Genomic DNA, 17,384 nt, shown 5'->3' on the forward strand with positions numbered 1-17,384 from the left:
TCTGGCAGGAGAAAGTGAGCAGCGAGAAGGCCCTAAAACAGATTTCCCAGCTTAATGTTCCACACCGTGGTACACAAACAGCTCGTGATGAGGGATGGGAAGATTGGCCTGTGCTAGAAGAGGGTTGCAAATGCAAAGAAGTTATTTGTCGCTCAGGTCCCAGAATTGACCATAAAGTTGTTTATTACTTATGTCCAGGTGGTGAACGAGTGAGAAACTATCCGGATTTAGCTAAAACGATTAATGGCACTATGGACTTGACAATGTTTGAATTCAAAAAATAGAAAAGTACAGAAAATAAATAAAGCTCGCACACTGCAAAGGCTCCAGTTTAGGTGTTTTTATTTGACACCGGTGGTTACGTTTCGGGCAGCATGCCCTTCCTCAGACTGAGGTCTGGGTCTGAGGAAGGGCATGCTGCCCGAAACGTAACCACCGGTGTCAAATAAAAACACCTAAACTGGAGCCTTTGCAGTGTGCGAGCTTTATTTATTTTCTGTATTATTCTTGCCTCGAGCTCTGCACCTGCCCTATACAGGTTTTGGATGTGCGTGTCTCGCCTTTTTTCAAATGTTTGAATTCAAGACAGGAAAGTTCTACGACAGGAAGTCGGTGGGCTCGCCCAGCCCCGTCTTCCCGGAGGAGAGAGGCTCCTCCTCAGCCCCGACAACCACAGTTCAAATTCAATTCAAGTTGAGCAAAGGCCTACTGGCTACAAGCCAACGAGAGGGTCATCTACAAAGGGAGCCACTCGAAGAACAGATACTAACCTCTCAAGAGGAGGTGAAGAGGCGAAACGAGGAGATTCAGGTTCAAATGGAACAGCTGGCCACGCTGAAGAATGAGAGCTCCAAAAATTCAGAATTGCAACAGCAAGTGATCCAAGGACCGAAAAAATCAAGTAGAAAGTATGAGTGACTCTGAAAAAAGGCAGAGGAACAAGTTCAGTCTCAGGCAGCTATGCTCGTCAGACACAAGCAGGAGAGTGCTAATCACAAAGAACATCTGCAGCAACAAGTGGCTGGCCTCTCAGGAGGAGGTGAGGAGCATGAAGGAAGAGATCCAAGCTAAAGATGAAATTAACCTGCTAATGTGACGAAATCCAAGGTTTAAAGAACCAGGTAGAAAGTCTTTGCTCCTCGTGGAGGAAGGCTGAGGACGATCTGCAATCCAAGGAAGATCTATTGGCCGAGCGGCAGCACTCAAGGAGCCGTTTGGTAGCGTCTCAAGAGGAGGTGACGCGGCTAAATGGGGAGATTCAAGCTACCACCTAAGTAGGTCTAAAAGGCCAATCCCTGTCCTGTTGCAAACCAATGGGAAAACTATTCTAAAAGTGCTTTTGGAAGCCTGGGCCATGGAAAGGTGGAAGCAAAACTGAATCCAATCTTTCTGTTGATGAGGTGGAGTGTCGTCCGTGCTGCTTGTACCTTTCCGGTTTATTCAAAAAGTGGGCCGGGGGATCGAGGCTCTCTGTCATTTTGCACTAGAGTAAAGATGAACCAGAATGGGCTGGGCTGGGTGTGCAGCCCGGGGGGTGGAAGAGGGGTCGTGCCTGGATAGAGACTCCTGCAGCGGGTAAGAGGTGGGTTACGATCCCTGGCCCTCCAGCTCTGATGCGGGGGTGTCTGGCTCCTCGTCATTGTAGATGTTCTCCGCCTGGAGGAACAGAAGAGAAGGAAGTACACAATGCATATCAGAATAATTATAGTATGTTTGGAAGAGAGAGAGAGAGAGAGAGAGAGATAGAAGAGTACATGCAAGTAAATAAAACTCAATGAAACATACAACTTAGCACAACTGTTGCCAAAAAACAAATTCTGAAGGAATGGAAATCTCCCTCTCCAGTCCACCCTCTTTCCAATTGTGGTTGACGGACATGACCTCTGTTATACGCATGGAGAGACTTAGGTTCCTGAGAACCAATACACTTAGAAAGTTTGTGACTATCTGGGACCCGTTCTTGGTCTACCTCAACGAGGCTAGGGGTGACGGGTGACTCACCCGGCTGGCTTCCCACAGATCCCTTGAGTGAGATCCCAGGTATATCGTTTACAGGAACATAAGCACCTTAGGTGGCTGGCGGCACCACTTTGTAATGTTGATTATATTGTTTTGTTTTGTTTTTCCTTTCTTTCCCCTGTGTCTGAGCCTGTTTGTCTGTTTTGTCTTGTTTGTGTTCTATAAAAATTTTAAATATGAAAAAAAAAAAAAAAAAAAAAAAATACAACTTAGCAGCTAGTACCTCAACATGAAAATTGCTAACATTATTTGCTTCGCAGAATTAGAAGCTTGGTTCAACAATTGTAATGCCATTCTAAACAGAATAAAACCTCTTGATGTGATTACCTCAAACCAAATAGATTGGCCAAGGCAATGACATTTTGTTCGGTATGAAAGTGCTGGTATAAAGCTTTGAAAATGGAGAAAAATAACAGCTTATAATGATGTAAACACTTAAATCAAACACATCTGTGCACCCTTGTCCAGAATAAGCAACATCTGCAAACTTCAAATTAAATCTGTTTTTTTGGGTCACCACTTATTCTGATTACATGCTTTTAGTGCATGTATGCTTTAGTGTTCTGTTCCCAGGGATACTCAACTTGCTTTGCCCAGGGGCCACTTTCGTGAAATGATAGAAGGCCAGCGGCCAGTTAATAAACAAACAATATACATTTTTCTGTAGCGGATTGTAGGTTTTTGGGGTGTCAGCCAATGTTGTGCACACCGGATAGTTAGTTAGGTTAAGTTAGTACATACATAAGTGCCTGGGTAGCAAGCAGACGGCGGTATTTGACAATTTAGCAGCTAAATTATAGATTATTGAAAGACATTCCATATTCCAGACTGAAATGCTATAACAGAAGTGGAGTATTGACCAGAATGACATGAACATTTGGACACTTATTCAGCGGGTATCTTTTTTTTTTTTGTGCAATTCCATTGCGGGCCACACAGGGGGCGCCTGCGGGCCGCCAGTTGAGTATCACTGTGTTAAACAGTTCTCTTGATATGTTCAATCATTGAGAACAATTTCAGAATGATAAAGTATTCTGCATAATACCGTGACTAGTGTGGACTATTAGACAGCACATGTACTCACCATCTGCCAAACTTGCATGATGTTGTCCTCGGACACTGAGCAGATGACCCAGGGTTCATTGGGGTTCCAGGAGAAGTCCGAGATCTTGGCTGTGTGGCCGCCATGGATGAACTGATGGGGAGGAAGAGCATGAGAGACAGTTAGAGCCCATTCTGAGGAGGGGTGAACAAGATGTGGCGAGGAAATGATTTTTAGTTGTGACAGCAGTCTAGTGTTTAGTGGCTGAAACCATAGATGATGGATTATAGATTCCTCATTCCATGCTCTGCCAATAGTTTCCTAAAGGGGCGTGGTCACCTCTCCACTTAAAGTGTTGTGCTGACCTAGCAAGCTAACTTGAGCTCGAGATTGTGAGTTCCCAAAGCTCCACACATGTAAACACACAACTGCTCCTTTGTAGCTCAATCTAGTTGTAACTAAGATATTCGCTGAAAAAAAGAAATTTCCCAACAGATTTGGCTACTACATCAGCGAACTTCACATGTAGCTTTAGCTAATGGCTCCCTGCTAACGTAAGCTCCTGTTGCCAAATCTCATGAGTGTGTGTTGCTGAGACAGAGACAGGTCTCCTCCAACAAAGTTAAGTTTCTCCTGATCTGTGCATCTGAAAAATGCTATTTTAGTGTCCGAATGTTCAGAAGATATGTGGTTGTGGAAAATGGGCCCAATATTTACTTTGATGATTATGGGGGAGAAAGAATCAGTCATAATCTGAGATCACGTTTACTTCTCCCATTGACTCCAATATAGTCAGGACCTGCCGCAAGTCTCCTAAGGGGGCCGTGGCAGTGGCGAAACCCACGTGACAGATACAGGAAGTGACTGGAAGTTGCACCGTCTCTATAATGCATCGTCTCTGCTGAAACCTTCCGCACTGATATAAGGGTGGAAGATCTAGAGGAGAGTGTGGAACTGGGTGGATGGCAGCTGACATCTTGATTAGGGCTGGGTTAAAAAAAAAATAGATTCTCAGATTTTTTAATCGATTTTTATTTTAATCCTTTGATATCGATTCATATGTCCAGAGATCGATTTTTTTTTTATTATTATTATTTTTTAAAATAAACATAGGCTATAATATTATAGGCTGTGTGTGGTAGTTGAAACATAGTTTCAAGTTGACGTTTATTTATGTTTGTAGTTGAAACAAAAACATGAATACTGTAGGCTACATAAATGGAAATGTTTGATCATTAATATCTACTTTTAGAAATTATATAGGCTGAAATCAAATCACTGTGCATAATTGTGAAAGTGTCTTTATTGACAGATGAAATGGCTGTTATTTAACGTTTGTCACCACCTGGTGAGTAAATATATGTGTAACTAAAACCATTCAAATTGACAACCGGTCGAGCAAAAAAGGTTGGGAACCCCCGTGTTACATAACTGGACAATCATGTAATTCAGGTTACAGCTCAAAAAACATGTTTTAGCATTACTAAGCAAATCGATATTGAAATTAATCGAATCGGAATCGAATCGAATCGGGATTAATCGATTCGGAACCTTGTGAATCGGAATCGAATCGATTCTTGAAATTTGAACCAATACCCAGCCCTAATCTTGATTTGGGCTCTTGGCCAGTACTCACCTGCAGCTCCGGCGGGCCGTCCTCAGCATCCTCGGCCGACTGCTCCTCCCCGATTTTACTGGAAAGGCAGATCCAGCAATATGTGAAACTGAGTCCATTTGGGGGAATAGACACCTTGAATATGCAGGAAGTGTGATGTTTCTAGTTTTAAATCATAACTGGGACCAGACAGCCTGGTTCTCAATGTAGTTTAGTAGCTAATGAAATCGCTCACAGTCCACCATGTTTATTTGCATCATGTCATTTTCCACAATAAAGCAAATCCTCAGAGTTATTGTCTCTGCTGCACACGGCACATCAGCAGCTTCTTCTAAACAATCAGACGTGAGCACCTTGGTGAGTTTCACTTTCGCCTCGTGCACTGCAACCTCACGTCGGATAGGCTACAACATTGATGATGCAGGAGCTGTATTTAAGAACGGCATCGCAATATTCACCTTATGTAGCCACGCCCATTTGACCCGGTTGTGTGGTCGTGTGACGACTTCCAGCTAAAAAAAAATAAAAAATAAAATGGCTGCGCTGCTCCAATATCATCTAACTCTGAATTAACTAATAATTTGGCCAATTGTATGTAACATACCAAATAAAAGCAAACGGCAATGTCTAAGAATGCAACGCCATGTAACTGGCTCGTTAAGTCTCGCATTCCAGGGAATTACGTTAACATCTGCGGGTCTTATAGATGTAAGTGGCTCGAGCGCTCGGAGGAGAGAAAACTATCTGAAGCTTTCTTTGTTGGAGTCCAGGTATGTTTTACAAGAAAGTGCTCGTCATTGTCGACGATAACGTTATCTGACCTGGCTAACAGTGGATACTCGCTTGCTTGCTGTGTACCAAGCTCAAAATAGTAGGCTACGTTCTTTATTTTACCCCCTGCACTGTCCGCTACAATAACAACTCTCTTCTTCATGACGTTCTTTCATATTTGGCTCCGTGACATTAGTTCATTATTTCTTGAATTAGGCTAATTGACAACTTGCTCGCTCCGCTGGAAATGGGAACGTATCAAATCGACCGCGCCAGTTCAGCTCACCCCGAAGTGCTCTCTGTGTGTGTGTGTGTGTGTGTGTGTGTGTGTGTGTGTGTGTGTCCGTTCGCTCCCACGCTGGACTTAACATTTTGCCCGTTTCTTGCCTCACCATTTCTGTTTCCATGGCCCATCAGTGACATGCAAGTCCAGATCATACAGTGACCGCTAGTTTGAGTGAAGTAACGTTATGTCGTCTGCTGCTGGTATAAAAGTTAAACAGCCTACTACATTATGAGAGTTCCACCACAGAAATGATGCACACAACGCATTGTCGGTTAATCAAATCAGTTAAAATATTTTTTTTATCTGTGACGGTCTTAACGGCAATTAATCGATTAACAGTTCATCATTAACATCCTTAATGGATGGCTTTACCGATAATCAACCCACTATGTATCAATAATAATCTCGGTAATATAAGCACATGCGCGATGTTTACCGTCTCTCTGTGTTTTCCTCACAGAGATCTCCCATGTCCTCCTCTGGCAAAGCGCCCCGTTGCGACGCGTTTTACGGAGCTGCGGAAGTTCTGCCAGAGAGGCAGAATCTGCTCCGCGGACGGCTGTTATTATTATTATTTTTTTAAGTATGGCCATGGAGAATTGCATTGAAAGTCTTAATGACTTGCAGCTGGTGGGGGCGGAGTTTCTGCAGGAGGATTTTTCTCCGTGAGGTAAACGGAGAGAGAAGGTAAACACTGCCCATGTGCTTATATTACAGAGAGTATATATGATACAGAGTGGGTTGATTATGCGTAAAGCCAGATCCTTTACAGCTTCCTTTGTAGTTTTACCTGAGGTCCCAGACATTGAGGCGTCGGTCGGTGCCACTGGAAGCCAGGATGGTCTCATTGTGAGGTGACCATTGTACCTGATAAAGTAGGAAACAGTGGGAGCCCGCAGTTCAAAACTCCACTCTGACACAAACGGCACAGTTGTTGACTCACACAGCAGCAGTGCATCATAGCTTTGTGCAAAATCATGGATTTTTTGGGTGCGGAAAACCTGCTGCATCACTGAAAACTGGCCGTGGCTCAGAAAAATATGAACGTTTCACAATGATGCAGAGTATCCAGTTGCCTGTCGCCACCTCTAGATGTCGCTGAAGGACGGCTGAGCTTTTCACTCCCAGAGGCAGATGTTCAGCCTTTCACCATCCAATCACAATTGGGGATTTTTTTTTTTTTTTTTTTTTTTTTTTTTTACAAATAGTGGGTGCAGTGTTACAGCTGATCTAAATGTTATGTATGTGTTTAATGTCCACTTCTTTTTAAATACACAGGTGAGCCGCAGATGATGATTTGATTGTCCGTGGAAAGCTGGCTGGACTAACAAGTGACCACAAGTTAACTAAACACACCCCTTTTTGTGCGTTATGTTATGTTATGTTATGTTTGCACAACACTTGGTTGTACTGCAAATTCTTACCTGGAAGATTTCGTCTTTGTGGGACTCAAAGGAGTGCAGCTTCAGTTTGAGGTTCCTGAGATCCCACAATGCAACAGTCTGAGAGAAATACAAAGACTGACATTCAAACGTTTGAGAGATACATTTAATATGATCAGACATTTAATATGATCAGACCATTTTGGTCTGTTATTGGCAAAGAATTACTCATGAGTGATTTTCAATTGACACAAGTCCAGGCACAATTCTAAACAAATTCCAGAAAATACAACTGCTTCAAACTGCTATTAGGCCTTGAGAAGGCCATCTCTAGTAAAATAATCAATTTCAGTGACCAGTGCGACATCGTGGTCAAGTTTGTCTAATCTAGGTTATGTTGTCCTCCTCTTTTCTACCTTGTTGGCAGAACCGGTGGCGAGAATGAACTCGCTGTAGGGGTTGAAGCTCAGACAGTTGACCTCAGCCGTGTGAGCGGCCACCGAGTGGCTGGGCTTGGACGTGTTGTTCGACCGAGTGTCCCATCTGGTGGAAACGAGAAGGTACGGAGTCAGAGCCAGCAAGTGTTTGAAATAAGATGAAAAATGAAAAAAGGAGGCAGACAGATTTTAAGTTGAGTTTGTCGTCCTCAATTCACAGAAGCAGAAAACGTCTCACTGAAGGCTTAAGGAGCAAGCATAGCGGTTTGAAACCGCCACCACTCACATCATCAGTTTCTGGTCGTCGGCCACGGAGCCAAACAGGGACTCGTGGAGCAAATGCCAGGAAACGTCCTCCACCACCGCCATGTGGCCGGTGAAGATGGTCTTGGCGTCCACAATCTTCCCTTCCTTCGGCCCGGCACCAATGTCCCACAGGCAGATGGTCTGGAGAGGAAGGAAACGGACAAGACGAGGTCAGAGTCGGTATCAGTTCTTTTCCCACTGCCTTGGTCTGTCTTCAGCTGGGAGCACACTACAACACTTATATTTGATCGTCATAGCTAGGTGCTGACACCTTCTGGTCGGTTGGTCGATTGATATATGCTGTTGCCCGACCAAATTCTCATGCTATGTGCTGTGGCAGATTTAGTTAATCTAGAGATAATTGTGGCTGATTTAGTTAATCTAGAGGTAACATACAGATTTTTATTTTAATCCTCTGGTGAGAGTTAGCCAGTCACTCACATGGTCATCGGAGGCGCTGAGCAGGTTGCCGCTGAGGTTGGGGTTCCAGGAGAGGCCGTAGCCTTCCTTCTGGTGGCCTCGAAGCCGCAGGTCAGGACTACACTCTCCACTGGGATCTGAAGGACATACCACACACTCAATTCACCTCTGTGTGTGTTCTATTCAACACAAAGTGACATACAGAGCAGCACCATGTCACGCTCTTATGACATCACTGATGATGTGACAATGCCTATGACAACATCAGCAAGTGACATCACTTCCAAAAAAAAAAAAAAAAAAAGTGACATCACTTCCAGTTGAGTGTAGAGCTGTGCATCTTCACTGATCTCACGATTCGATACGATTATACAAGTCTACGATTCGATTCGATTAAACGATGCATCGCGATGCATCTTAAATCGATGCATCACTTTTTCCGCAATACATGATTTATTTTTTCTCGCTTTCTTTTTTCTCACTGTGTGGCTACTTTTAAAATAAAAGTGCATTTGGAATTGCATTGTATTATGATCCATAATTAAAATAAACAACTGCATGTACTTACATTCTATTTTATTTGATTATAATTTTTTTTTTTTTTATAATCGATTTTTGATATTTGTTAATCGATGCAGAATCGTGCACGTCCGCATCGCGATGCATCTCTGAATCGATTATTTTCGGCAGCTCTAGTTGAGTGACATCACTTCCGGGACAGAAATCGCAGAGCCCAGTTTCTTTTAGTTATAGAGACAGTCCGCATGTCTGGGAACACCCATACAGTCTCTAGGAATGCCCACGATATACGCTGGGTTAGCTGGCTCCGCCTTGCTGGGGACAGGGTCAGGGTGGGGTAAATTCCCCCGTTCTATCCATTCAGCAAAGTTAGAATTTAGCTGATAGCCCAGCCCAGGCAGACACAATCGGGCATTTAACCACCGCAGTAAACGCACATCTGAGCAGACGTCTTGTGTTCTACTCTAGAACCCCCAAACATGTAGTTTAGAGCCGCAGCACCATCTTTTGGTGAGTCAGCCTATGATATATATCGGCGGTTTTACCCCACTCGCGCGCCAGCCGTTTTGTGGGCGTTCCCAGACACGCCTCTCTCTATGATGATGATGATGGTGGTGGTATGATGATGATGGATGCAGCCCCTATCAAAGTCCATGACAACAAGTTCTGCTTTGTTGTGCATGAAACCACTGACGACTGCAGATACATTTTGAAGCATAAAGTACCCTGCCCTGATGAAGGCCAAGAGGCCTAAACGTTGGCACGCTTTTTTATTGACCATGGCCAAATAAATTGGTGAAATTGAGATTTCCTTTGTCCTGAAGTTTTGCGAGTGCTACCTTGTGCCTTCGGTACTTTATGCTTCAAACTATTAATAATAATAATAATAAATTCAATTTATATAGCACGCTTTAAAATCCAAGGACTTCACAAGGTGCTTTACAGATGCATGATAAAAACAATCAAGCAATCAAACAGGGAAAAATAAAAATATATAAAAAATAAATATAAAGCAACAGCTACTAAAAGAATAAAAAGATAAAAGGATAAAGACATAAAAATATAACACGTGTAAATGGAGAGGGAGGACCCTAGGGGAAAGCTAAAATAAATAAGTGGGTTTTGAGTTTTGATTTAAAAACGTCAAACGAGTCTGTAGTCCTGAGTGGTCCTGGGAGCTGATTCCACAGCCGGGGGCCCAGTGAGGAGAAGGCACGGTCACCCATGCTTGTAAGTTTGGTCCTAGGGACAGAAAGGAGGTTGGAGCTGCATGATCGGAGTGTCCGGAGTGAGGATTGAGGGGTAACTAGATCTTGGAGGTAGGTTGGAGCAGTGTGATGGATGGCCTTGTATGTTAACAGGAGAAGTTTGTAGGTGATGCGGTGGTTAACTGGGAGCCAGTGAAGGGAGTGCAGAACCGGGGTGATGTGCTCTGACTTGTGTGCTCTGACGTGTTTTTGTAAGAATCCGGGCGGCACAGTTTTGGACATATTGAAGTCTCTGGATGGTTTTGGAGGGAAGGCCAGCGAATAGGGAGTTGCAGTAGTCTAAGCGGGAGTTAATGAAGGAATGAACCAGTTTTTCTGCATCAGGTTTGCTTAGTGAGGGGCGTAGTTTGGAGATGTTCTTCAGATGGAAAAAGGAGGTTTGACAGATGGATTTGATGTGTGCGTCCAGAGATAGTGATGAATCCAGTGTGACACCAAGGCTAGTTATGAGTGAGGAAAGGGGGATGGACTGGCCACAGATGGTGATGTGGGTGATGGCAGCCTTTTGTATTTGCAGAGGGGTCCCAATGAGGATGGCCTCGGTTTTACTGCCGTTTAGTTGCAGGGAGTTGGCACTCATCCAGTGAGTTTATTAGTTGGTTTAGCGCCACTAAAAAAACCACCAGGAGGTAAGGCGCATCCTTTCAAGGATCTAACGACTGCAGATACATTTTGGCCCTAGCATCCATTATGGTGGGTGTAGAACAGCAGGCCAACCTGGTTTGGAGGGGTGCTTGGTGTAGTCAAAGACCAGCACGTCGGAGGTTGGGGTCTTGGTGGCGATGATGCAGGGATTCTGGGGCATGTAGCGGGCTCGGTTCACCTCTCCCTCATGGTTGATCTTGATCTCAATCTCTATTTTTCCACTGACTGAACCAAATCCGCCAAATTCTACAGAGAAAATACAAAGAAAATACTAGTACATCACTTGATGGGGTTAAAACCTTTATGCCTTGTATTTGGAGAATTCAATTGGGGACATGATTTCTTATCAAAACTTAAAGGAACACTCCGCCCATTTTCAACCAGCTTTGTATCATTAGAACATCAGTAGTTTATCAGAAAACTGTAAACGGTTTTGAAGTCTGTCATTTAATTTAACAGTTATTGAGTGTTAAAGTGTGGACCAGTGACATCACTGGTCAACACTAACTCAAATTAATAACTCATTAACTCAAATCAACTCTCAATAACTGTCAAACTAGATGAATGATGAATAGTTTGACAGTTATTGAGAGTTGGTTTGAGTTAATGAGTTATTAATTTGAGTTAGTGTGGACCAGTGATGTCACTGGTCCACACTTTAACACTCAATAACTGTCAAATTAAATGACAGACTTCAAAACCGTTTACAGTTTTCTGATATACTACTGATGTTCTAATGATACAAAGCTGGTTGAAAATGGACGGAGTGTTCCTTTAATAGTAGACATATTTTATGGATCAAATAAAATAGAAGTATTAAACATCTTCTCAAAACATTGTTCTTCTGCCATCTGTAATGCTGCTACGTTGGCTTCTGTATGCAGCAGTATGCACGGAGGTTTAGACTTCAACTGTACCTTCAAATGGCTCAACATCTATTCACACTCACAAACACAGACTACCTCTATCATCACACCAGAGCAGCAGGGAGCCTTCAGCAGCCCTGCACACAGTACGGCACCCATCAACATACCTGCTGGGAGACAGAATAAGACAGTTTCAGCACCCAGGAAGAATGGAGAGCGACAAGAATCACACTTGAAAAGTAGTCAAAGAGGGAGACAGTCAAAGAGGGTGGGGGGGGGGGGGGGGAGAGAGAGAGAGAGAGAGGGCGGTCCCTCCTCGCTTGAGGGGAACTGGCGTTGTTGTGAATGGAAAATTTATTAAAAAGACGTTTTTCCGGGAGGGAAAAAACGGCTTATCGGCAGTGTTGACAAACTCGCGGCCCACCTGCAGTACCTCCACCGTCCACGGCGGCCCGCGGTTTGGGAATCGCTGCGTGTAGGAAATATGGTTTCTGGCTAAATCTAACAGAATGGCACCAGAGGGAAACCCAAACCACTAACCAACTTTAATAATTTGAATAATCGAGTGTCTTGATGTGAGATAGACAGATCAATCTTGAAGCCCTATAGAGCTCTTATGTTATTGCTTTATTGGAGGCAGGTTAGTTTTTACAGGATGAGCCTGATTTATAAAGCAACAAAAACCTAATCCCCTGACCTAACTAAACTAAGCTTGAAACCTGACATTTCTGTGATGGTCTTATAGACGGTTTCAACTTGACAGCATCAATATTGTAAAAGGACAAGGAAGCACAGTGGGTCGGTGAAACACGCACGCACACACTAAAACGGGTTTTATGCTTACGCGAAATCGCCAGCGCCGACGGGTCGCCGCAGCTGGCCGTCCTATCGGCGCAGCTCGGCGGAGGGGGGGGCGTGCAGCTCCTCGAAAATGTGACTCCGCGGCGTCAACGCGGACGTCGCGTGACCAGCACGAGAGCTGCGATTGGCCGTTCGCTTGGGCAGCACACATATCCGCTGACGTAGTTGTTGTGAGGAATGAGGAAATGCCATTTCCTCATTTAACAGTGCTTGTCCCTCATCTAGCAAAGCCTTCTGCAGGCTCACCGGAATTGAGTATTGAAATGGAGGGACAATAAAATGTCCCCCCACCGACATGCAAGTTCTTGGTAAATGACATGATAACGTCATATGTAATGGACTTAGTGTACCACAAGCCACCTAGTGTTTTGGACGTGTACCGCAGCCAAACGCCCCGAGTTACATTCGAGTATGCACAGTCTCGCTGTCGCCGCTAGTCCGCGGCAAGGCTCCAAGTGGAGGCTGCGCAGTGTCAGCGCCTATACACATGCATGCAGACACACATTGCCAGAGAGGGGGGAGGGGGAAGGATTATAGGGTTCAACCTGCACAAACCTGCACCACTTACTTTAACACCTGGATGTGATTTTTTTTTTTTTTTTTTAATAAGATTTAAGCTTGCAGACAACTCCCGCCGTATTTACCTCCTTTCTCGCTGTCGTAGTGTGAGGCATCAAACTGGGAATCATCATTTGGCACCTGGACGCTGGCGATGACAAGGTGGTTCTGCTCATCTGATGTGTGGGTCCCCAGAACCAGCCTGTGGACCGCATAGTCCTTCCCCTCCGGCCTGCAGAGTACCACAACATGAGCAGAAGTATAATATTCTGCTGGTCATATCCGGCCTGCAGAGTACTATGACATGACCAGGAGTATAATATTCTGCTGGTCATATCCGGCCTGCAGAGTACTATGACATGACCAGGAGTATAATATTCTGCTGGTCATACCCGGCCTGCAGAGTACTATGACATGACCAGAAGTATAATATTCTGCTGGTCATACCCGGCCTGCAGAGTACCACAACATGAGCAGAAGTATAATATTCTGCTGGTCATATCCGGCCTGCAGAGTACCACAACATGAGCAGAAGTATAATATTCTGCTGGTCATACCCGGCCTGCAGAGTACCACAACATGAGCAGAAGTATAATATTCTGCTGGTCATACCCGGCCTGCAGAGTACCACAACATGAGCAGAAGTATAATATTCTGCTGGTCATACCCGGCCTGCAGAGTACCACAACATGAGCAGAAGTATAATATTCTGCTGGTCATATCCGCCTGCAGAGTACCACAACATGACCAGAAGTATAATATTCTGCTGGTCATATCCGGCCTGCAGAGTACCACAACATGACCAGAAGTATAATATTCTGCTGGTCATATCCGGCCTGCAGAGTACTATGACATGACCAGAAGTATAATATTCTGCTGGTCATACCCGGCCTGCAGAGTACCACAACATGAGCAGAAGTATAATATTCTGCTGGTCATATCCGGCCTGCAGAGTACCACGACATGACCAGAAGTATAATATTCTGCTGGTCATATCCGGCCTGCAGAGTACCACGACATGACCTTGGTAATGATAAAAGGCCAATAATCAAATAAGCTATAGGATTGTATGTGCTATGGTCTAAAAGGACTAGGTTTTGGTTTGATGAAATGTGTTACTGTATTCATTTGGTAACGCTGCTGATGTGATTGACACACATAGGAGAAGGTGATTTCAGTTGAACCCAGTCCTCTAGTAGAAAAGCTATTTTTTTTTCTCCAAAGTGTCTTCAAACCTTTTGAAATTAATCAGAAACATTCTGCCTCATGCTGGCAAGTGCACAACTCTGAAACAGAGAAGCATCTATAATATCCGAGTCCCGATTGTCCCTCACCTTCTCCATCTCTTGTCTGAAGGTGGTGAAGACCTCGTTGCTTTTAGCCAGAGTGCTCTGGAACTCCTCAAACTTGTCCATGTACAGAGAGAGCTGAGATATATGAAAATACAGTCAGACATAAAGGAACACTGGACAATCTCATAGGCTGTCTCATTCTGATATTTCAACTTCGGGTCGCGTAACATGTCAGTCAAATTCACGTTTCCCGTGGAGAGTGATTGGCACGCCTTGGAATTCGGGGGCTGTGTTTAGCGGTGATTAGCTGGAGGCTTTTACCTGGAGACGGGGGAAATCCCCGGATGGTCAGTGCTTGTAGAGACTATGGCGGAGTGGCGGTGAGCGCTGGTGGTGGAGCGCATGGGAACGTTTATCTGTGCGATTGCAGGAATAAGACACTAATCCTGGGAATAATTTCTCTAATTTTTCCTGGAAGCACAATAATTGAATAAAAGGGTGAGTTTACCTCCTCGCGGAGCTCGTACTGCTCGATGAGCTTCTTCAGCTTGTCGGCTGGTGGTCTGGAAAGGTGGTCTGGAAGTGCAGCATGGCCTCCTTGCGCTGGTCCTCGTACTCCCTGGAGCGCTGCGCGTTCTCCTCCTGCCACCAGAGCGCAGGGGCAGGTGAGCGAGGCAGGTTAGGAGAGGGATTTGTGCCATTTCAACACTAGGGATGTGCGCGACTAGTCGCTTTAAATGGCCGCTACCTCGCTAGTCGTCGGCACCAGAAATACTAGTCACGGTCAAACAAATTTTTTAAATGAATAATGTGTTCTTCTAACGGTTGCGTCTAAAATGTTAAGCAGCCACCCCCTGTAGACCCTTCCCTGCTACTGCCGGGATGTAAACAATCCAGTGTGGTGTAAAGTGATGGGCAGAGATTAGATCTCGTAAAACCAGCGTGGTTTGGCAATATTTTGTGACCATTTAGTCGACTCTGGGTGGGAGTATGCTGGGTGAATATGGTGAATGAGGAGAAAATACTCATGTTGTACCAATCTAGATAGGTCAGGAACAAACCGGTAACAGATGCTCGAGACACCACTATGTTCATGGTTCCACTTATATCAATGTAATGTACGACATGTGATAATAAAGATGATATTTTGCACAACATGGAATAGAAAATAGAATGTTAAATGTGTGGTTGGTGCGGACCTTCAGTGTCTTGTTGTGTCTCTGCAGCTCCCTGCACAGGCTCTCCAGCTTGCTGCGAGCCAGGATGGCCTTGCTGTGCTCGCCCTGCAGGTGGAGCTTCTCCTTCACGATCTGAGACTGCTTCTTCTGCAGCGCCTTCAGACGCTTCTGCATGCAGCGGCTCTCCTCCAACTGCAAACACACACACACACACACACACACACACACACACACACACACACACACACACACACACACAATTAAAACGTTGACATGACTAAAACTGGTTATTGCTACGTTTTTTATACCGATACCAAATATGTGAAATGATACACAAATGACTTCCGCAATTGTCCCAAAACTGCTTTAAGCTTAAAGGAACAGCTCACCCTAAAATCCTAAGTACATATATTCCCTCTCACCCGTAGTGCTATTTATCCATCTATATCGTTTTGTGTTAGTTGTGAGTTTTGGAGATATCGGCCGCAGAGTTTCTGCCTTCTCTCCAATACAATGGAACTGGATGGCACTCGGCTTGTGGTGCTCAAAGAAATACATTTGATAAACTCAACAGCAATGTCCCTTTCCAGAAATCATGACCCTGTTAACTCAAGATAATCCACAGACCTTGTTATGAACAGTTTCATGGAGGAACTATTTTCTTTTGACTGCTAGCTAGTTCCTACATGAGACTGCAAAAGAAAATAGTTCCTACACGAAACTGCTCACAACAAACTCTGTGCATTATATTGAGTAACCAGGTCATGATTTCTGGGAAGAGACAATGCTGTTGAGTTTTTCAAATTAATTTTTTTGGTGCTTCGAGCACAACAAGCCGAGTGCCATCCATTTCCATTGTATTCAAGAGAAGGCAGACATCTCTGCGACCGATATCTCCAAAACTCAGCAATTATCCCAAAATGATATAGATGGATAAATAGCACTACAGGTGAGAGGAAATATTATGTATTTTGGATTTTAGGGTGAGCTGTCCCTTTAAAGGTCTTCACCGAAAAACAATGCTGATTTATTTTGCACGTGATCTCACATAAACTGTCAACAGTTTTGCAGGCATTCATTTAGTTTGACAGTCACGGAGAGTTGATTTGAGTTCAGTTGTGGACCAGTGATGTTATTCATGCACAAATGACTGAACTGGTCCACAACCACAACTTACCTCAAATCAACTCTCAATAACTGTCAAACTGAATGGATGCCTGCAAAACTATTTACAGTTTTCGGATATGTGTGTGTGTGCGTGGGAGTCTCACACACACACATATCCAAAAACTGTAAGCAGTGATCTCACACTGTGAGAGCATGAACGCAAAACAAATCAGTGTTGTTTTTCGGTGAAGTTCTCCTTTAAGCATTTTTGGGACAAGTCCCAAGTTTAGCTTTAAGTAATTTTGTCTGTTAACTCTGGCCCTAGCATTCAAGTCTAACTGAAATGGAAATATTTGAAGAGTGACTGACCGTCCCGGAGCTTACCAGGTCCGCATAATTCTTGCACAAGGCAGCCAGTTTCTTCTCAGGAGTGGCCAGGGAGTTCAAGGCCTGCATCAGCAGAAGAACCTCTTTCCCTGAGACAAGACCATCAGAGAAATTAAGTTACCTTTCGGATCTTTTTTTTTATGAACCAATCAGAAAACCTTGGCATCGGCAGACATTTTTCATTGAAGTTAGAAGACTGCTGAGTGCATTGCATGGTGAGCCTTTTCTCTCCCCTGTATCAGCAGGAAAACATTGGGAAATGGCTGAGTGATAACATAGAAGAGTGATTTCACCTATTTTCCACTTCATGAACGTTTTTACATTTGCTGTTCAGGATCATTCTGGTTATTTTCAACCTGGGCCTTATTTTACAGTCAAACTGCTGCAGGAAACGCATCACTTCATTTAACAGCCACATGTTCAAG

At 44.2% G+C, this 17,384-nt stretch overlaps 1 protein-coding gene across 1 annotated transcript; it reads right to left on the minus strand.

Moving 5' to 3' along the window:
* Nucleotides 1–1,587: 1,587 nt before the first annotated feature.
* Nucleotides 1,588–14,691, minus strand: LOC310798940 (histone-binding protein RBBP7-like; the record flags this gene model as incomplete). The annotated part of the gene is made up of 12 exons (XM_083661495.1): nt 1,588–1,656; nt 3,104–3,214; nt 4,698–4,755; nt 6,524–6,600; nt 7,158–7,235; nt 7,532–7,658; nt 7,839–7,999; nt 8,300–8,415; nt 10,783–10,956; nt 13,082–13,227; nt 14,330–14,422; nt 14,609–14,691. 12 exons carry the CDS (start codon nt 14,689–14,691, stop codon nt 1,588–1,590), a joined length of 1,293 nt encoding a protein of 430 aa, XP_083517621.1.
* Between the last annotated feature and the right edge of the window lie 2,693 nt (nt 14,692–17,384).

Source organism: Poromitra crassiceps (genome assembly GCF_964638095.1).
Source record: "Poromitra crassiceps genome assembly, chromosome: 26".
NCBI classification, from domain to species: Eukaryota; Metazoa; Chordata; class Actinopteri; order Beryciformes; family Melamphaidae; genus Poromitra; species Poromitra crassiceps.